Below are 22,679 nucleotides of genomic sequence, written 5' to 3'. Positions count from 1 at the left end.
GCACTCAGCAGAATCATCATGAAATTTTCACCACCCTGAATGGTTATATCTTCATCTTATCATCATCATCTTCTTTTATTAAGCTTAACGTATCTTTATCATGTTCACTAGACGTTTGTTATCACAAAGGAAAGAAAAAGAAAATAAAAAAGTTCTGAGTTTAAATATGTCAAAATATTGTCTATCAGTCAAAACAGAAAATTTTATCGTATCTATGGTAACCGATGTCAGAATTATCAATTGGAAAAGAAATAGAACTTTTTTCTCCATCTTAGCGAAAGGAACACAATTTCAAGAATAAGAGATGAAGATGAAGATGATGACGATGATAGAAGATGAAAAACATTAGGAAGTGGAAAGAGGAAGTAACAATAACAACAAAGATCATTTAGGAGAGAGAGAGAGAGAGAGAGAGAGAGAGAGAGATATAAGAAGATGATGATAATGACGATGAGAAGGTCGATGAAATATCCTTCAGATAACATGAAGAATAGAGAGAAATTTGTTCTCTTTTTTTTGTTCTCTTCTAATTGGGAATCAACTTCATGGAATCGGAATTATTATTATTACCTTTCTGGTGGATTGGAAAAATTCCGCCGAGTAAAATGTCACCATGAAGTGAGATTTTGTCTGTTGATTGAACAACATTGTTTCCGGTTAATTGTAATATAAATAATATAATAAAAAGGTTGATTGTTGATGATAATGATGATTCAATTAGATAACACATTATGATGAAAACGACGATAATCAATACAGATCAATTGTCATCGAATTGAAGTTTTCTTTGAATTTTTTTTCCACTTCTTTTGTTTATCACTTGATCATAATTAAAATAAAATTAACTAATCACCGAACGATTCTGATGGCTACTAATTAATCACTTATTGATCACTTGGGTATTGTTTTTTGTTTTTGTTTTGGGTTGATGATTTTACACTTTGATTTAATTGTAATTGCTGTTGATTTAAATGATTTCAAGGTTTTGATAAGTAATCATGGATTTGAGCATTGGCTTGATGACGATACACTGAGATGACAATTAATTAATTGTGAACGTAATTAATGTTGAAAATTAATTAACCATTGGGATGAATATTAAACCAAGAAAAAATTGTAATCCCAATTGTGTGTGTGTGTTAATTTATTAGGGAAAATAAATTAAGGAAATGAAGGAAACGGAATTAAAACTTAATCACAATTTAGATAAATAATAATTATCAACGTTTTTGATTATCTTAACATTTGATTATTATTATTGTTGTTTAATCGTACCCAATTAGTTAATTATCTTAAACAATCACGATGATTTGATTGTTAACATTATGAGTGAAGATATGATTGAAATCCATTGCAATCTAAATCAAATTGCAATGGATTAACTAATTGCAAACTTTACTCTTGTCCCTGATTGTTGATTAATCCTTTTGTAAATGTATTAAATAAATTGTTGATTATTGTGTTGATAAAAATGAATGACGTTCAATTAATGATGATGACGATGATGATTATGTTGATGATTTATATTTTTTAAACTATGTAATTAGTTAGACAGGCGACTGGGGTGGTTGATTATAAGTTTAATTGGTTGATAATTGTTGTTGAAATTGTAACAATTTAACTATTACAATGGGAAAGACAATGGGAGTTGTAAAAGTTACCTTGATGGTTTTTTTTTGTTTCTCAATTGAAATAACATGTAACTTTAACTTGGGAGTTTGAAAGTTATCAACAATATGAAGGGAGGAAAAAAATATAATACAAAATTGTTGTTAAGCTAATTGTTTGCCGGGTAACATGATCAGAGTGAGAGTGATGATGATAATGTTGTTGATGATGGAGATGATGATAAGGAGGTAGAGGTAAATGGGGAGGATGAGAGAGAACTGAAAATGTTATTTAAAAGTAGTCTGATCATATTCAATGTTGATTCAGCTTTTACATGATAGTAAAAGAGAGAGAGAGAGAGAGACAACATGATGATAACTTTGATGATTGGGGGTTTAGAATGATGATAAGGAAGATAAAGAGAGATGGACAGACAGTAATTTAGACAGATAAGTTTTCCATGAGTTTGGAAGATGAGAAAAAGAGAGAAAGAGAGAGAGAGAATGATGATAAACGGATCATGTTCATTTCTATTGATTATAATGAGATTTTCATTCTGATTCGTCTCGAATTTTTCTCTCGATATTAAAAAAGTTCTGAACTCGATTACTCCATCTGATGGACTGAATATTATGTACCGAAATTATTGTTACACAAAAGAAATTAAATGAACAATTGTATTTCCAAGTTAATTGTTGAGTAAATGATCAATCAAACTTTTGATTTATTGGTTAATTGATTGGATTGTAATTCAATTTGAAACTTTTTGTTTTTCTTGAATTTCAGTTTATTTGGTTGTATCAAGTTGTAAGGCGGTTATAACATAGTACAGTTATAATTACACGAGTTAATTTAGTTAATCAATTAAATTACAATAATAAAATGAAAGTTGAGAGGTTGGGGAGTTAATTAAGTTGATTAAGTTGATGATTAGTATCCAACAAATGTCTTATACAAATGAGATGAAAAAAAGTGATGGTCATAATGGTTACAAATGGTTGACTAGAAGGTTTCAATTTCCAACCTTTGCCACATTGTTTAATTACATATTCCTGTTGATTTGATTAGAGAAAAGAGAAAATTACAATTAGTTAATTATCTTAATAATCATTTGAATACTATCATTACCTCTGGGTGAGTATTTTTACAATCTGATTGGTCAGATCTTCTTCTTGTTTGATTGACCCTTCGCTTTTCAAATGTACAATCTTCTGGATACTTAATCTCAGTGGGATTGATTTTTACCCGGCGGGGTTCACAATGGCAGGATGTTTCAGCGACAACAATCAATAGATTAGTGTATGGAACAGGTTGAATGATGTATCCCCTTTAAATGGATTGGGAAGAAAAGATTGAGAGGAAAAACAAAGTGTGACAATTTAATTTAGAAAAGATGAGAACAGAAAGGAAACGGAAATGATGATGAAATGAAAAAGATGGAAAAATCTTATCCCACATCATCATTTCCTTTTCCGTTCTCTCATTGGGAAACTTACTCTTCACAACCGTCACATTTATGGTATTTTCCTTTATCGGTGCCTCGGTGGGTGCATTTTGCATCTCATAGATGTAAAACTCCTTGTCACATGGATAAGGTCGCGTTTTATTGGGTGGTATCTGTCTTGGTCTTCCCTCGCCCTCTGAATAGGTTGAAGGGTCATCTGAGACTTCACCATCTTCTTCATAATAATAATCACCAGTGACAAGGTTAACAATATGACCGAAAACAATTTCCATCATAATGTAACTTATTCGTGCCCATAGCCAGGTAATCAAGCGACTGGTCATTTGTATCGGTGTTATTAAAGTAGATCCTGGACCTGAGCGTTGAATCATTTCAATACAAATGGCCTGATAATCGTACATCTTAATCTCCTTGTAGATTCCCTTTGAAACCATCACTTCAAACATTGGAGTATCAACTTCACCATAAAATTTTCCCGTGTGATTGTTGTCCATTGAGACTACGATGAAACCATTGTTATCGACCAGGAAACAGTCAAAGGTACCAGTTGTACAGTCCACTCCACACCCTTCGCCGACACACATTTTGGAAAAGTTGAAAAATCGCTCTGAAAATTTATCCAATCGGAAAAGTAGACCCACTGCGGCAACTGGGGCAACCGATTTACCCTTGCCCAGGAAAATGGCTCTAGACCCAGTTACATAGGTCGTATTAACCTTGTCCCCGACATCAAACGGAACTGAAAACACAAAAGCCGATGAATTGAAACGATGATAATCAACTGCCCTTTGGTAATAAAGTTCATCGATCGCTCGATTATGAGTCTCCATGAAAAGCTTTTCCGGATCATCGGTGGTATTTGCTTTCTCATCTGGTGACCTGTGATCCTCGAACCGAGTTAATCCCGATCGAGTAGCGACAAAGGTCATCGTGATTCCATACATTGTTGTTATCCGATTTCTTCAATGGTCAAGCGATTGAAGTAAAGGTTCAAGGGAAAAGAAAAAAAATTATCATTAATATCATGATAAATAATCAATTCGATGGCTAGTTGATAGTTTTCCTAATTATTAGCAATCAACTAATACAATTAACACACTGATTGTTTTGACTTTAATTTGTTGGCTGATTTCCAGTTGTTGATTAGTTTTAATTGTTACCTTGGCATTAATGATAGAAGCAAATTTAATGGACTTTGCAATTGAAAAGCGATTGAAAAAAATACAAGACTTTTAATTTAATCTAATTAAATTTGATTAGGATTAAATTAGCTTTTGGTTAACAATCAGCTCAATTACAATGTATACTTATTGTAAGAGCTAATTAAAAGTTATCAATCAATTAGGGAAATTTTTTTCTGAGCAAAAAATAATTGCAAAGGATCTCAATTAGATTTTGATAATTGGTCAATCAATTGGTCAGCAGAAAACAATTATAACCTGATAGGAGTTAATTTAATGGTCAAGTGAAAGTTAATCATCTCTCCATTTAACTCATCAACCAGGGACCAAGTTGACCGGTCAAATTAAATTACTAAGAGATCACCTTACAAAAAAAGTAAAGCTCATTAATCAGATGAAGAAAAAAACAAACCAGAGTGGACATCATACTGGACATTATGTCCAAATAAATATAATCAACACAAGGAGTTTTTTTTTCATCAACAAGAACAAAAAAACCAAAGAAACTTGGGAAACTTTAATGTTGGTCAAGAGTAAACAAAAGTGACCAGTCAATGTTTCCCAAATTTGAATACATTGGTCAACAAGAACACAAAATGACCAATACACTTACTCGTATTTATCACTCATACTGACCGGTCCACATCGTTTAGCATCAATGTCGGTCGCTTTTGCATCGAAAACTAGACCTCGAACCAAATCTTTCTCACCTTTAGATGAAACAATTAAAGTTGACAATTAGTACAGAGAGAGAGAGAGGAAGAGCAATTAAGTTTCAATCTATTGAAAACATGAAACAAATGGACTCACATGTTAATCTGTCCATGCGAACCGGTGGTTGTTTTGATGGTTCAAGGTACCAAATATTTGACTCATTTTCCGCCGCCTTTGCAAGCATATGTAATATCCCACCTTCGGGTGTGTCAAAGGTAATACCCCTTAGGTTATCGTTGTCACAATAAGTCCACTCGGGGTGGACTCTCCAATTGTTTCCTCGGAAAAATTGAGTAAGATTTTCATCTCTACGTTTTATTTCAATTCCACCCGACACCCGATATTCACCATAAGGTTTAGGTAAAGAGATACCCAAAGAAAAGGGTGTCCCATGAATCGGTTCATAACAATATTTGTGTTTCCGAGTTACAGCTCGTTTCTAATTCATGTATAAAAACAAAGCCAAAACAAAAGTGTAAACAATTAAAATCATCAATCAAATTGTAGTAAAACTTTTTCAATGAAAATTAAAATCCATTAATTAAAAACTCATTTAGCATAATCAAGTTGAAACAATTAATTTTCTGTGAGTGGTTGATTAATATAAACCAATAGTTGGACATAATCATAATTGGATATGCAAATAAATGGACCATGTTAATTATGATTAATTTGAAAGAAAATTTGTAATTTAATTGTTGGAGAAAAATATTGTTATTAATTTACCATTGAATCGATGTGCATTTTAACCTCCATTGATGTCCAACCAGTTTTAAAAGCAATCATACCCTCTCTCATTGCAATTAAGGTTTCATTGTATTCCTGTAACAAGATTAACAATTAACGATTAACATGATTAACTGATTGTGGTAAATTAGATTCTAGATTTTAATTGATATTTACCCTTGGTCCTTTTTCCGGATGATTAACAGTTAATTCAACTTCAAGTAAATCAACTGAACTGTAAAAAGGTTTCAACAGATCTTGAAACTTTATTTGATTGTTGGAAGATAATTAAAAGTTAACAATTTAGTGATTAGTTGCTTCAATTTAGTTAATTAAACTTACCAATGGACGGAGATCAGGGTGAAAAAGTATATGTCCATTGTTATTGATTGCAAAAGAGTAACCATTTACACCTAACTGTTGATTGTGACAATTAAAGGTTCAGTTTAGTAAATAAGTATGACAACAATTAAGAATCAAAGTGATTTAATCAATTGTTTACCTTATAAGCTGGAACTCGTTTAACTATTTCTCTAATTGGTATATCAATGCCAGCGACTCCAAGTAAATTAGCCGATCGAACCTGAAACAATTAACAAGAAATTAAGTAAATCAAATTGTTATCATTTTCAATTAGAGTTAATTAAAATGTCTTACCTCTTTAACTCGTTCACGCCAAACATTTTTAACCAAGAATCGTTCAGTTATATTCTGGTAACAATTAAAAAAGGTTTAGTACAATTAGTTAATCATTTTGCTCGTTAATTTTTCAATTTAATTGTTTCAACTTACGGTTGTGTTTTTAACATCAAACACTGGTAATGATATTGTTGTCATCAATTCGTGGACACCCTGAGGCAATTAGAAGATTAATTTTGATTAGTTAATTTCTTTGATTATCATTATTAATCATTAAGATTTAATCATTTGATTGTCAACGGAAAAATAATGTCACACCCGAACAATTTTGTCTTGATTAATGTCAATCGATTTAATCACAATTAGCTAATCATATTTTTGTTTTAACTAAATTCTTATAATCAGTAACTTAAATCTAATTGATTGTCAACGTTGATTTACAATTTAATTGGGTAACAATTAACTTGCATTTCTTATGTGAGTTAATTGGCTATTTAATTGTAACCCTTGTCAATCAAATTGAAAACTGTTAATTATACACAAACGTTTTAGTAATCAAAGGTTAATTATAAAGTTAAATTTAAACGAAAAACAATCTAATTTAATTGTCATCATAAATGGTAACTATGGATTTTAATTACATCGTTTAAACAACAACAACAATCAAACTATTGATTCTTAATCAAAGTGATTTGGGAAGACAATTTAAATTGTGATTAATCACGTAAATGTAATCAGATTAACGATAATCAAAAGGTGATCAATGATGTTTTAATAATTTCCCAATCAATAATAATCAGCAAATCATTTGAATTTTTAACTTGTAAACAATCAAAGAAAATCAATTGAAACAATTTGATTTTTGCTGATCGAAATGTGAAACTGAATCAAAATTAATTTGATAGTTTTTTTCGCGCCAAAAGAAAAGTTGTAAGCATAAATTAATCTCGACAAAAGTGATGGATGATAATGAAATAAAGAGGATGAAAAGGGAAATATCATCAGCATGATGAAACATGATGAAGATAAATTCTTATCCTGATCTGTAACGAAAAAGAGACAAGATTCATGGTGGAAGATTGAATTTCATCATTGGTATGAGAAAAGTTTGTTAATTCAAAATTTTCAATATTCTGGAATCTGAATAAGAATCACAACTTTATGGTAACAGGGAAGGAAGAGGAAAAGATGAGGATGCTTTCGACTGGCATGCCTGGAAGTATTAGTTTTTTTATCTGTCTCAGCATTTGCCATTGTTATTATTGTTATTTGGGAATCTATTTCCTCGAAGTATATTATTGTCATCTATCGATGAGAACTTCAGTTGACAAAGAAGAGAGAGAGAGAGAAAAAATTTCGAGTAGTTTGGATTTCTTCATGAACATGTTATATTGTTGTTGAGATTCTGATGAATAACCAGAACTGATAATAACATTTTCCTCATCTTTTCATGTAGTACAATTAATACACTACTCTCACTCTCTATCTTACTGAAATTCTGAACCATTATCATGAGATAAAACTCATACCTTTAAATTTGAACATTCTCTTTCCTTTGATTAGAACTTTATTCGAATGTTCAAAAGATAAAGTAACTTTTCTTGTTCCAAGATTTTTTTTTCTTCAATACATCTTATCTTCATTATCTCAGTTCAGAGTCTAAACTAATTTTCCATCATGTAATTTATTTCATGATGAATATTGATTGACTTTGATTGTTAATTGTCTCGAAACATTTTTTTTTCCTCACTTTTCAAGCCCATTTAAATTCAGTTTCAATCATATTTTCATTTCATGATATTCACCAGTTTATGATAACTCTTAGTTTATTATTAGCATCTTGATTCAGTTTAAAGCCTCAGGGTATATGTACAGTTATGATTGAATTCAATTTCAAGTTTTCTAAGTAGTAATAAATTGAATTAACTCATTTTCAATTGCAATATTACATGTAACTATTAAATTAACTGAACAATTTAGTTATTAATATGTGAACGAAAAATATTTCAACTCATTTTGGTTGCTAATCAAATGTTATAATCCAATGAAAGTTTATAGTTATTGATAACAATAAGGATTAACTTTTCTTGAGGAATCTAATCCACAAGAAATCAAATAAATGCATTCTAACATGTAAGATAATCACGTTGATTAAGACAAGATGATTACATGATTATCATGAATGAATATCAATAATCTATTGTGATGAAACGTGAATGATGAAACCAAATAGTGGATAAGGGGGATAAGCCCTTTAAATGTATTATTAGGTTAACCCAAAGGCAAATTGGATTGAACCCAAAATAAAGGAGGAGGAAAAAAACTTTGTATCGGAAAAATAATGACAAAAAAAAGGATTTCGGAGTTTAAATGTGATTTAAAATAAATGTCAACCGATTTTGTCATAATATACATGGTGATTTCCAAATTCATGTCATTTCAATGATGATTCTGGTCAAGTTATCATCTTATTGATCCTGAAGCATCATCAGGGAGATAGTGAAGATGCTGAGGAATACATATAACGATGATTCTGATAACCATTTCATTTCAATTCTTTTTCAGAATTTCTCTCTCTCTCTCTATCCTTTATCTTCATCATCTCCTGGATTCTCATAAGCAATAACTTTTTGTCTTCATCATGATGATTATGAGGACAAGGAAGACAAGAAATGGTTTCTTGTTGTTTTATATTATAACTGTCAACTGAAAAAATTGTATTAACTTAAAATACATGACATGGGATTTTCATGCTCATCTTTATCGTTACCAATGAGTTGAGTGAGTTTTATAAAGTTTGATGGTGGAAAATATCAGCTGATCAATAATTCATGATGATGGTGATGATTAGTATTGTAGTTTAGTTAATGGGTGAAAACGTTGAAATTTTAATTGGATTAATGTCACCTTGATGATGACAATTGTTGATGGTTAAAATTTGAATGAATTAACCACTCAAATGAGGATATTTAGGTTAATCTTATTAGTTATCAGTTGGATTGATTTGGTTAGTGTGTAAATTGATTACATTTAAATTGTTTTATTTTCATCAGCTCTGATGATCGGAAACAATTGAATTAATACATTTAGTCTACTTGGTGATGTCAACAATCAATTAATTTCAATGGTTACTCATTTCATGGTGACTAATCATCAGCATGATATTTATATTGAAATTATTGCCACTCAACATAATCACATTTGATTGTCCAGTTTGAATGAAATTATCCTGATAATTCATGATTATGATGAGATAACCTTTTTCGTATTCTGGTTTCTTCATCATTCTTGAAAATAATTCATGATAAAATTCATCATCATGATTCAAGCGAATTCGTTTATTATAAATAGATATTAATAGAAGGAAAGAAAAAAAGATTTTCTTTTCGTCAATTTTGTTTTCTCTATTCCAAAATAGGAATAATGAAAGAATCTACTCATCGATCGAGAGATAATCATGGAACCATGAAAAACTCACCATACTTCTGAATCCATCTGATGAATAACAAAGAATTTTCTTTCCCATGCTACCTGAATGATATCAATTTTCTATTTGGACACTAGACCTTCATACTTTTTGTTATCATGTTCAAAGTTCAGTCTCATGGTTATACATGAATTAACCAATTCCAAAAGGATCTTACTCAATATCCTCTTCCCATGAATCAAAAATTTCATGGAGACTGATGATAATTCTGATAATTTCTTATCTACTAAATTTATCCAGGGTGGGGCAATATCATCATGAATCAGTTTTTTTTTCATATTAATCATCATGAATTTTTGTCTTGATAATAATTCAAGTGATAATATTCAGATCTATTTTTCTCAACATGAAGGTTTCATATTGATTTCATGATTTCTCAGTGAAATTATCATGTTCATGTCATTGGAAAATCATTGTTGCCACTTTTGATTCCATTTTTTTTGTTCCATCTCTCCTACATGACAGATAATTTCTGAAAATTCTGACAGACAGATAGATATTTTTTTCTCATAATATAAGTTCAATCTGAATCTTTGATAGCAATAAGATGAAATTTTTTTCCAGAATTAAAAAGAGCTAAAGACAAAAAGTTATGAATTCTAGTTGTATGAACATTATTTTCAATTTCACTTTCTACTGAATTCAGAAAGTTAATTGGAATTGCCAATCAAAGATTCAAAAAATGTAACTGAATAATTGATTCACTTATTTGAAAACGGATTAAGAGCACAAGTTAATTACCTTTTTGTCAATTAACCTTTGGTTGTAATTGCTGGCGAAATTGATTGTATTATCATCTGCCGATGATTCCGATTCGGTATCACGAGTAACTCGGACTTTGGGTTCTGTTGGGTTCAGATTATTATTTGTTCGTGATGATGAAGATGATACCAAATTATCTGGTTCGATTGGGTTAACTGAATTAGTTCCAGAAATCGAAACACTATCACCAGTGTCATTGGAATTATTTTTATCGAGATAATTTTCATATTCTTTATCATCGTCAACCGGATTATCTGATCGTCCATCATATCCGGTTTCACCTTCATACGCAGAAACTGAAGATACATCACGAGCTCGACGATTGGCCTGTAAACTTTTACGAATCTTTTCCCGTTCCCGTTCATCCCAGACCCATGGTGTTAACGGAACATCCTGTTAAACAAAACAGTTATTAAAAATCAATGAGCAAAATTAACTCAGGCAAATGTTAATCAATCATGTTGATACCATGATGATAATGATGATTAACTGAATTATCATCATGCAAATGTGTGTATAAAAAAAACAAACAAAGAGATAATATTTTTTTATCTCTCTGTGACTTGAGAAATGAGTCTGAGCCATGATAACAGAATTAATCTGATTATCTGAGTTGAACGAGTGAATTGAGATTATCATGAATAGGGAAGATTAATAATCAGTGGAAATAATTTTTTTATATACTTCTTGATTCATTAACTGTCGACAGCCATGATAAATTCAGGGTAATTTATACCAATAGAGTAAGAAACCATTAGAACCTAATAAGGTGAATTAAGTTACATGATTGATTGTTGTTACAATTTTTTTTACCATCATCATAATCTACATTATATCCTGAATTGAATAGTTCATTAATCGAGAGTCAATTAACTATGGAATCTGAATAATAATCAATCTGAATGATTTTAATGGTGGAAACAAAAAGCGCTAATAAGATTGACATTTTTTCTCGGGTCTTCTGCTAACAATTAGAGTTGATTATTAACTTACAATTCTTACTCAATTATATTCACCATGATGATGATCATTTTAATGATTTTTCTGGTGTTTTTTTTGGGTTAATTGCAGAGTTACACTAATCATAATTGGAGTAATTAATCATCTATACTAGTAGATCATGATAATGATGATCTACTAGTTCTTGAATAACTTTAGCCATGATTCAATTTTATCAGGTTACTATTTTTTCACTGAATTTACACCATGATGATGAGGGAATGATGATGAAATTGTGAATGAATAATATTCCACAGGCAATCAGATGTATTCACTGTTACAAATGATAAATCTAAAGATACTGAGGTCATGATACTTTGCAGATTCTAGTCATTAACATGGGAAAACATATTACCATGAAAACGATACTTGAAAATAGGGTGAGAAAAAGTTGTGATGAAAATATTATCATGATATTATTACAAAACAATGAATATTATATTTCAAGTCTCTTTCTCTCTCTTTTCAAGTGTGAGGTTGATGATATTGAAAAGGGAATCATCATCATCATCATCATAGTCTTGGAATGAGAGAGAATTTTTTTCTTTCATGGAAAAAGGAAAAGAAATTCAAAGTAATAGAACTTTTTTTTGTTCTGAACTGAATAAAAGCTTCACGGTTATTGAAAAGTAACTGCTGCTCTTTCATGGGCTCTACAGGGTAATCATTGAATCGGAAATGAAATTGGATGAATTTGAGTTCAAATTGATGGTTAAGTTTAATTGTTTCGAGGTGTTTTAATGTTGATCTCTTTTTTACTGATCTAATTGTGTAGGTAATTGTGGGGTTTGTTTTCACAATTATCAGGTAGGTAATTGAGTGAGAAGAGGATTTAAAGGTTCGACTTACAGTTATATCGGCATAAACTCCGGTGAAACGAAAGACTCGGGCTCCGGAAAGGACAAGAGGTCGACTCATAACTGGAAGGTAGAGTTGAACTTGTTCCCTGATCTCGGATAAACTGGTCACTTGGGTGTAGTAGCCTCGGTTTTCACAGGCCATTAGGTTGACCTCTTTAGTTTCGGTAACCTCTTTACCTACAAGGTAGGTGAAGACACGGATTGATATGCGAGGGTAATTGTACTTTTCAAATATATCACGAAAAGTGTCCGGAGCACCATCAGTAACCAGCATAATGGCCTGATTACATTGGGAACCTTGATTAGTTTTACTTGCATGTTGTAGGATTTCAAAGGCTTTGGTTAGGGCACTTTTAAAGTCGGCAATGTCCGTCGTGTTTAGGTCAGTTAAACTGTGCTTAAATTGGATCATGTTTTGTTTATTTGCTCCAATAAGTGTCTCACCGAAACATTCAACCACCGATTGAAGTTTATCAGAGAATCGGATTACCGTTACAAAATCATCGTCAGTCAAAGTATCCAAAATGGATGCAACAACGGCCTTTGCAATTTCCTTCCGTTGGCCTGATAAAAAGTGAACAAAAAAAGTTCAGTTGATTTAAAATAAATCAGACTCTTCATGTAGTCATTTGATTATCATCTTATTAATCTGATTGTTAATCATCAACCATTAAGACGAAACATTATTTTTCTTTACAATCTCAGTCACGTTATCACAATGGTGATAAAAAAAGGTGAAAGTAAAGAGTAAACAATAGATGATGAAGGAAGAAAAATGATGAGAATGATGAAAATGGCGCGAAAATTGAAAACTCAGTCACGCTTTTCACCTTCACTCATTTCTCATCATGATGATAATCATTCTCATCTTCATCCTAATCATCAACAACGAAAACAACTTTGGATCTGCCATTTTTTTACTTAACATCTATGATCTCAACTATTTTCTTATTCTTATCCTTCATCATCTTCTTCTCAGCAGTAAAATATCAATTTATCATCTTTTCTTTTGGTTACCTTACCTTTTCTTCATCATCTCATGTAACAGAAAGAAAATGGAAAGTGTTAGCATCCTCATCTTCAGGAAGAAGCAAAGATGATGAACAATTTTTTCTCTTTCTTTTCATACTAATACATGTGCCAAATTTTTTGGCTTCCATTATCTTCATCTTACTCTCTCTCTCTCTCTCTCTCCCTCCCTCTCTTTCTTTCATTACATGGTGATGCTCAGTCATTTCGCACATGTTCCCTTTCATTTTTCTCATCCTCATCTTCTGTATCATTGCTTCGTTTTCCATGGATCAATATTGACTTGGAAAAGGCATTTGAAACAACACAATATATTCACTTGGTTCAAAGGTTTCAATTTTCATCCTTCCCTGTCTATCCCTGACTCCCATTCATCCACTTCCCTCTATCATCATTTTTTTCAATGCTAATCGATATCAAACTCATAGAAAGAGAGAGAGAGAGAGAGAGATTCACACTACATGAATACCTTTAGAATACTGTGTCATACTTATTTATCATTTTCTTGATAATCAGAATTTTTTTCCACTTCATTTCATTTTCCTATTTCATGAGATATTCAATTTTCAATATTCTTCCATTAATTATCATGCAACAAGAACCATGAGATAACCATTGTCACCTACGAAATCATCATAATTGCATTTATCATCAATGATTTCAATCGACCAATTAACCTCTTTGATGCAATCAAATATATTGACCAAAATGATATTACTCAGTAATTAGATAATCGGTAATTACAAGTTTTCAGAATGACTCATCTCACTTATCTTTTTTTTTGAAGCAAAGTTTCAACTTGGCATTTTCACATAGAATTGTAAATATTAATAGAAAAAAATATGAAAAAAAACAAAATTTCGAATTCACTCCTATAAAAAAAAGTACATTAATATTATTTGTATCTTTCGGTATCATAATAGTACAATCTGTTATTTCATGATATTCTGAGTTAAGAAAAAAAGTTGAGAGAGAAATTCAACAAAAATTCTCTTTGGAAAGCAAACTCTCTCTCTCTCTCTCTCTCTCACTTATCACCATATTCAACCAACAGAATTCACCTTAACTCCACAATTCTAATGGTTTCTCATCTTCCTTAATCATCTTCATCCACCATCACCTATTTCATTCAATCATCACTCGGATAAAGTTCTGGTAAAAAAGTTCTACCATGATAATACCAACATTATTGTTCCAGTTTTGTTATTATTATTTTCTAGTAATTTTTTTCTAAACTTAAACTATTAAAAATGAGAGAGAAAGAGAAAGAGAGAGAGAGAGAGAGAGAGAGAGAGAGAAACATTCGATAAAAAATCGAAGAAAAAAGTTCTAAGACATTTTATCCAATTTCGTAAACTTTGACAATTGAAAAATGTTCAATATCATTTTTTGTTCTGTTCAAAACGACACTCGATTTGTAATATCGATAATAATGATTTTAATAAGTGAATCGATTTAAATGAAACATTTAATGAGTTAATTGCTGGTTAATTGTGATGTAATAATGATATCTACTATCAGAATGATTAAATAATCACAATAAAAATGAAAATGATTAAAGTCAAAGTGTACCAGTGAGTTGAACCTGTTGGAAGCTGAGAACTATTATCATCATGATAATGATGATTATTATTATTAAATCATGAAGATGAAAAAAGAGAGATCCTGATGACAGAATGATGAGGATGATAATGATGATGAGAGATGAAAAAAGTAATACAAACACAGGGAAGGATGTGAGAGAGTGGAAACTGAGGTGGGAAGAAAAGTTCAATAAAAATGAGAAGCGAAATTTTCATCGAAATTTAGGTTTTCATCTTATGCTTCATATTATTAAATTGTTACAACAATTAAGTAAATTGCTTAAAGTTTAAATTCAAATTTAATTGCGATCATCTATTTAATGTATCCTTCTAATTATCCTCACAATTAACAAATTGTTTCTAGCTCATTGTAATGATAATACTCTAATTTTTCAACAATCAAAATGTTCACAGTCTTTGATTGTTAATTAATTTTAATTGTCTACTGATTGATTTTTACGATTTTACTAATTAAATGAACAATTAATCTAAAACAATTTAAAACAATATATATTGTCAATCTAAATTGAAATCCCAATGAATTGTAATAATTCAAATTACTACTAATTAACAATTTACCATAAAATTGGAAATAAATTTTAAATTGTAATCAATTTAAGTGATTTAATCATGATCATAGTTAATAATGATATGTTTACATAGCAATTTAATACCACTGATTGTTATTAAATCAACATTGACATTTCAGAATGAAAAAAAAAAACCTTAATTCTGGTTACAAGTAACATATCACAATTTAGCCAACAATTAAGGTTGATTGTGTTTGGAAAACAAATCAATAATATATTTACACCTTTTTAATCATTACTAAATTGTTCAATCAATGTTAATCAACTATATGATTATATAAATATAACCATAGGAATTAATTTACTTACATATACGAGTAACAATTTAATATATCAAATTGATCATAAATAATAATAATCAAGGTGAAAGTTAATCAATTACTTTCAAGAGCTTGTAACATGTTTCATTAATTTGTTCATTGATGATTGATTCTGGTTTTCAGTTGAAAGTTAATCAATTACAATGATCATCATGGATTCAAGTTGAATTTAGTTTAAATAATAATCAGTATGATCATTAATGTAACCTGATTGTTGTTATTATATTATAATATTTTGCTTTTGGTAACCAAGGATTTTGATTTAACCAAATCTAAACAATAAACACAATTTACTTTGTGTCATGGTGATTAAATGAAACTATCAAATAATTACAATGATTGTTGTGATTAAACATCGGATTAGTATGATAAAAATTGAATATATGGATAACTGATAATATTTAACTGAGTTGATTAAAAGTTACTTTAATTATCTTTAAGGTTGTTGGTTAATCAAATTGTTAATCTAATTTGTACTATTTGGTTTCAGTTTTTTGCTGAGACTTAATCTCACTTGTGATTTAGTTAATTGTGGTGAAAGTTTGAAACCTTGGAGGTTTCAATTTGATTGTAGTAATTAACAATACGCTAGTTGTTTGTGTCCAATTTATATAAATTGTTATGATGAGAAGAGAAAGTGGAAAATGTTAATTGCGTTAAAATTATTCAGTGTAAATTAATTTTGATTCATAATGATGGCGGAAAATTAGATTACATGGATTCAGAGTGATTATTGATTTTATCCTCGTAGAGATGAGGATGGAGAAAGGTATTAGGATGAAGCAAATTGACTAAAATTAATTGTTTCAACATTGGACAGAAAACTATTTGCATGGTAAGAGTATTCATGGTGAATACATGGTAATGATTAGACGATAAGAAAGAAGAAAATTCTGATGAAGATGAGGATGATAATGATGATGTTTCTATCGATTACCTTGGAAAGAATCTGAGTTTTTTTCTTCTTCTCTTCTTGTTGTTTCAAAATTCTGGACATTTAGATTTGAATAACTCCAAGCTGAGAATTGAGATTATCATGGTGGCGATGATGATGAAGAATTAAATTCATGATATACTTTTCTGAATATGAAAAGTTTTTTGAACCATATTTTCATGGTAATCATTTTTTTTTTCATCTATTTAATTAAACTCATGGTAATCAATCTGTCTTTCAGAACTGAACTTTTTTTCCCCACCTCATGTTGTCATTATTTCATATTAAATTGCTATTCATCTGTTGGTTTTAATCAAGGAAAATGTTTTCCACTCTTTCAATTAATTTTAACCAACAACAACAAAACCCACTATTAAATCAATTAACAGCAATTAGATATTAACAAAAATTCTGACATGAATGTTATTGGTTTTATCATGAAAAGCACTCAGTTTAATTTTGTGTAAACTCTTAATTGCAATTTGTTGAGTAGATTTAACTTGATAAGCATCATAGATTGCAATTGATTTTGAGTTGATTTTAATTGTGACAATTTGACTTACCGGTCATTGATCCACTTCCATCAAGTAAAATGACCACATCTTTGGGTGATGCGGCTGCTTTAACGTACCATTCACGGACTCGACAATCGTAGAGGTCAAGCTTTTCAGCCTCTGGATCGGGTTCAATGAGAAATTGGGGAAGCCGCCATTTGGAAGCGGGAAAAAATCTCAAGAACCCTTTCGAGGAGCAGAAAAATTGCCAATTAACTTCAGAATCATTGACATGGTTGTTTCCGAATTGGGTGTCCAGCTTTTCTGACCATTTAATGGCCTCTTTTAGATCTTGTTTATCCTCGAAAACATTGGTCGGTATGTGAACAGCTGATTTCTTTACATTAACGGGAACATTTCGATAAATTGGATTGGGTGTTAATCGAAGAGAATAGTCACGTGGATCGGTCGGCGACATTTCCTCGTATTTAACTTCCTTAACATCGTACAGTCGCTTCGAGTTGATGTAGGAAAGGTCATTGAAAAGCTCTTGTGAGGCCGTTTCAGCGGCTTTTTCCGCTTTCTTGGCAATTTTTTCAACCATTTCTTTTTCCAGTTAAACATATTAGTGACCATTTCCTTCATTTGTTGTAACATACTCGGACAGTCAACATTTTCAACCGAAGGTTTCATTGCCATGTAATTCTGGATTATTCAGAGTTGAGAGGAAAAAAAATTTCAAAACAATTAATTGGTAATAAAATTGAAAACAATTAACCTCTAAAATTCAATTGTCAACATTCAAACAATTTAACTGATGCTGTTATTATACAGCAACATTTAAATACCCCAAAATTTAGGATTCATTTAAAACATTTAAAAGTCTAATCAACAATTTAAAAAACCAAAAAAAGGGGAGGAGGTTAATCCAAATCCTTAATTGATTAGTATCTTGATTAGTATTTAATTGTTTTGCCTTAAGGAAAAACAAAATAATAATAATAAAGCCTCTTCGAGTTGTATATTTAATAATAACATTGTTGGTGATTTAATACTTGATTGTTGTACAACATTGGATACGATTGAATTTGATTGTTGTTGGTTAATCAAATTAACTTTGATCCAATTTTGTATTATATTCAATTATCTTCATCTATTAAGGATTATTATTATTATTTATTGTCAAGGATATATTAGTGTTAATATTAAATAATAAAGAATGACAATTAAGTAAATGATTAACTTACTTCTTCAATTTTTCTTAGACACGTTGCTTCAGCACTTCCTTCATAAATATCTTTGCCAAATCTTAAAGCCCAATTGTTTACACTAATTAAGAGTAAGAAATTAGATTAATTGTTGTTGTTATTGATTAGATGGATTAGGTTTTCATTTTTGTCTTCTGGGGTCAATTGTGGTCAAAGGGTATTCGGTGTATAAGTTAACTTACTTTGCTTCATTGACAGAAAGTGAATTTATCAAAGGTATTATTGTGATTAACAAAATTAATCCTAAATTGGTAACATAAAATAACATTGATTTAGGTTGATTTGCAAATGGTTGATGATTAGGATGATTAAGATGATAGTTTAATTGATTATTCTTGATATTTAATGGATCACCCTGCATCCTTGAGCAAGTGAATTTTGAAAGCGCTGTTGGTTTAGTTGATTTCATGGTGTTTTTTTTCAATTTTCTTGTGGTGGGAATGATAATTATCAGGATAGTTATGGTTAATATGAAATTGTCATTAAATTAACATGAAGATGATGACGATAAGTCCAGTGGTGGTGGTCAATTGCATTTGAGGTGAATGAGTGAAAGATGGACCAGGTTACAAGGTAGCTTATTGATGGATGGTGATGAAGAGTAGGAGGAGAGTGGGTTTCATTTTATTTTACCATTGAAACAATTGAAAATAATAACAATCAATTCGTGAACAATTTGCAATCCAAGATTGATGAGTATTAATTGGATTTTTTTTGTATATACAATTGAAAATGATAATAACTGAACAGGTATCACTGAAAATGGTTATGATGGTGATACATTTTTAATGGTTTTAAGGTGAGAAGGATAAACAGACAAAAGGTAAAAATGAACTGAATCAGATTGAGATGAGAGGGTATGATAATAATGATGATGAGAAACTGAATACGAGGAGTGGGGCGGACATATTGAAGACAGAGGAAGAGACAGAGAAAAAGGTTCAAGTAACTGGTTACCAAGTATTGATTTTATGTACTTTCCAATATCATACTCGGTGAGAGAGAGAGAGAGAGAGAGAGATACTTGTATTCAACCTCTTCTCTCTCTCTCCTCGGTGGGTATTCAGTTCTTGAGGAGATTGCGTTGATTATTGAACTGATTGTGAGTCTGATCATGTTACTTTTGTATCATGATCAACAGTAATTATATCAAATTTACCCATTGGAATGAAAAAGTTTCCTCTTTCTTTACTTTCTTTGGGTATTAACCATGATTAACATGATCGACATGGTTATCAAGTTAATTGTCACCTCCAATTGAATATTAATTGAAAATTGATTGAGTTTATCATCTATTACCTGGGAGTTTAATATAAACGAACACCCTATTTAATTAATTGTGAAAAGTTTTCAATTTGATAATTTGTTTAATTGTTAATAACAAGTTGATATTGAATTTGAATTAAAATTAATTGTTTGTAATTCGCTTTTAAATTGCAGTTAATGTCAAATTGGTTTAGTTTTAAAAGAAAAAAAGTTTTTAAAAGTTTTAGTTCTTAAATATTAACAATTAGTTAATCATGAGCATTTTTAAAATTGTTGTACAATTCCGTAGAAAACAATTAAATTATTAAATCATATAATCATCAATTAATTAATAAGAAAAGGTAACAAAATCAATTAAAAGTTCAAAACTTGCAGTAAGTTTGTCAGTTAAAAATTCAAATCAAATAAGAATTAAAAATCAACCATTAAGCTGATGATTGTTGTCGCAATTAAATCCTGTAAAAAATTGATTATTAATCAAACAATTGCGAAAAAGAGTTAACCATTTACCGAACAAAAAAGTGACCTTAATAACCATTTAAGTATAAAAGACGGAAGATGATCTTGAATTGAACGAAGAAAAATTTGATATGGAGAAAAAAAATTCGATGAAAAAAACTTGAACCCAAAGTTTCGAGCTGAACATTTGATAGTTATAATAATTTGCCAGTCGATTAAAAGTTAATTGTGAGACAGTTAATTGTTCATTTACGTTTCCTTTGGCTATGGTAAACATGACGTTTCGAAATTGCGCGGAAAAAGTTGATTGTGTTTTTACCTTCAATCGAATGGTACTTTTTGAGGTGTTTAAAAGCACCACTTCGCCATGCGAAGGTGATGTTACACAATAAACACTCATAGTTTTTCTTGATGTTGTAGTGTTTGATGTTAATATGATCTTGAATATAATCTTTGTTATTTTTCGAGTAAATGTCACAAATTTGACATTTATATGAACCTTTACCGACGTACTTGATGAATTCAGTTTTCTCATCGCCGGCGGAGTTTACATCTAACAGGACATAATCGACTGGCTCCTTCTTTTTCCGCCGAGCTTTCATCGGTGGAGTTGTTGTTGTTGTTGTTGTTCCCGTGGTGGTCGATGGAGGTGGAGTGGTCGATAAAGTCAATGGTTGTGATTTACTTTGTATTTTCAAATTGTTTGATGATGAAGTTATTGTTTGACCATTGATACCGGAAGATAATGATGAACCGGAAGAGGTGAAAGTATCAGCCATCATCAAAGGTAAATCTATGGTTGATGGTTTAGTCTCAATTAAATCAGAGTTATTGTTACTATTATTATCATTGTTGTTGTTGTTAATATAGCCACTGAAACCACCGATACCGTTAGAATCAGTTACAGGGCCACCAAAAGATGAGTTACCATTTCCACTGGAATTGAGGTAACCGGACGATGATGATGATGAATTGTAACCATCGTAAATGTAATAAGGATGATAAGGATGAGGTGGACTTAACGTGTTCGAGGTTGGACCATAGTTACTTCCAATCGCGGGAGTTGTTGATGTTTCATCGCCAAGACAATAAGGGTGGACTGGTTGTTCATCTGTAAAATATTGATGATGAGCAAAATATGAGATATTGTGTTGACCTTCATCGTTTAAAAAAGTAAAATATTTATGATGATAAGAACCAGAAGATTCCGCTATGGTCAATGGTTTTCCTTCAGTTCCATCGCAACTACTGCTACTTGAGCTTAGATTAAAATCGCAACCAGTATCGGGTGAATTTCCATAAGAACTGAGTCCATTAAAGGTTCCAATTGAATGTCCATTAAAGTTAACAGAGGACGAAGGTGAACTGTTACAACCATCGTAAGTATAATATGGATGGTAAGGGTAAAGCGGAGGTGGACTGATGTTCATCGTGGTTGGACCAAAGTTACTATTACTACCAAGGGTGGAAGAATCTTCAAGACAATAGGGATGGGCAGTGGGAAGATCATCTGTAAAATATTGATGATGAGCAAAATATGAGATATTATGTTGACCTTCATCGTTTAAAAAAGTAAAATATTGATGATGATAAGAACCCGAAGATTCCGAAATGGTCAAGGGTGAACTTGTAGTGGCTTTTCCTTCAATCGAGCCTGTAATACCAATTCCAACAGTCGAACCGCCATTGCATCCATTTAATAGACTTGCACCGGCACAATTAAGTAATGATGTTGACGGCGCTGAGAAACCATCGTAAGTATAATAGGGATGGTAAGGGTGAAGATGCGGCGGACTTAAAATGTTTCCGGTTGGAGGGACAAGATTGCCGGCGATCGACTCACTCAGACAATAGGGATGACCACCCGGTAAAATTGATTCTTCAGTAAAGTATTGCTGGTGGTGGGTCATTGTGGTTAGTGGCTGGTCAGCGAGGAGGAAAATATTAGATGAAGGAAACAAAATTGAGTAGCCGGCGGAAAGGGAGCTCGAAAAACGATTTGATTTGATTGCAGAAATTAAGATTGAGTGGAGAAAATTAAACAAATTGAATAGCCGGCGGAAAAGAAATAGAAAAACAATTTGATTTGATTGCGAAAATTAAGATTCACTGGGAAAGAAAAAATCAACTGACAATCTAACCTAAACTAACCAATAGTTAGTCCTGAGAGATTTAAGTTAAACTAACCGATTATCAAGGTTAATTAGTTAACTTTAAAACAATAGAGAAGAAGATAGAGATCTTGATGATCAGAGGAAGATAAAGGGTGAGAGAGAGAGCAGTGGGAGGTGAATT

The 22,679-nt window shown here is 31.0% G+C and overlaps 3 protein-coding genes across 4 annotated transcripts in view; all 3 read right to left on the bottom strand.

The window, feature by feature from the left end:
- The window catches only part of LOC128387470 (metabotropic glutamate receptor 3-like), a 49,169-nt gene extending 47,217 nt beyond the window's left edge, over positions 1-1,952 (bottom strand). Inside the window, exon 1 of the mRNA XM_053346678.1 lies at positions 571-1,952. Within this exon, the coding sequence (XP_053202653.1) occupies positions 571-730 (160 nt within the window). The 5' untranslated portion in view covers positions 731-1,952. The remainder of the gene's footprint in view (positions 1-570) is intronic.
- A 397-nt stretch (positions 1,953-2,349) lies between these two features.
- On the bottom strand, positions 2,350-19,579 carry LOC128387479 (voltage-dependent calcium channel subunit alpha-2/delta-3-like). The gene is given in 19 exon segments (XM_053346691.1): positions 2,350-2,660; positions 2,737-2,935; positions 3,105-3,141; positions 3,144-4,033; positions 4,234-4,266; positions 4,868-4,964; positions 5,065-5,407; positions 5,695-5,790; positions 5,872-5,958; positions 6,037-6,111; positions 6,197-6,277; positions 6,352-6,405; positions 6,487-6,546; positions 10,562-10,975; positions 12,431-13,005; positions 17,461-18,003; positions 18,006-18,096; positions 18,639-18,720; positions 18,842-19,579. Coding segments are annotated over 19 exon segments (4,131 nt in total). The 5' UTR covers positions 19,069-19,579; the 3' UTR covers positions 2,350-2,513.
- Positions 19,580-19,710: 131 nt separating this feature from the next.
- Positions 19,711-22,598, bottom strand: LOC128387546 (GATA zinc finger domain-containing protein 7-like). 2 transcript variants are annotated; one of them, XM_053346759.1, is made up of 2 exons: positions 21,982-22,598; positions 19,711-21,894 (listed from the first exon to the last, which is right to left on the bottom strand). In XM_053346759.1, the coding sequence occupies exons 1-2, from the start codon at positions 22,292-22,294 to the stop codon at positions 20,630-20,632; spliced, it is 1,578 nt and encodes a 525-aa protein (XP_053202734.1). In that variant the 5' UTR covers positions 22,295-22,598; the 3' UTR covers positions 19,711-20,629. The 2 variants fall into 2 exon arrangements, with proteins under 2 accessions (XP_053202734.1, XP_053202728.1); XM_053346753.1 differs by having other exon boundaries at positions 19,713-21,495; positions 21,583-22,598.
- Positions 22,599-22,679: the final 81 nt, after the last annotated feature.

This window comes from Panonychus citri, unplaced genomic scaffold (assembly GCF_014898815.1).
Source record: "Panonychus citri isolate SS breed McGregor unplaced genomic scaffold, ASM1489881v1 Contig00002, whole genome shotgun sequence".
In the NCBI taxonomy this organism is placed as follows: domain Eukaryota; kingdom Metazoa; phylum Arthropoda; class Arachnida; order Trombidiformes; family Tetranychidae; genus Panonychus; species Panonychus citri.
Note: the sequence above shows the minus strand (reverse complement) of the source record. Positions and strands in the feature narration are given on the sequence as shown.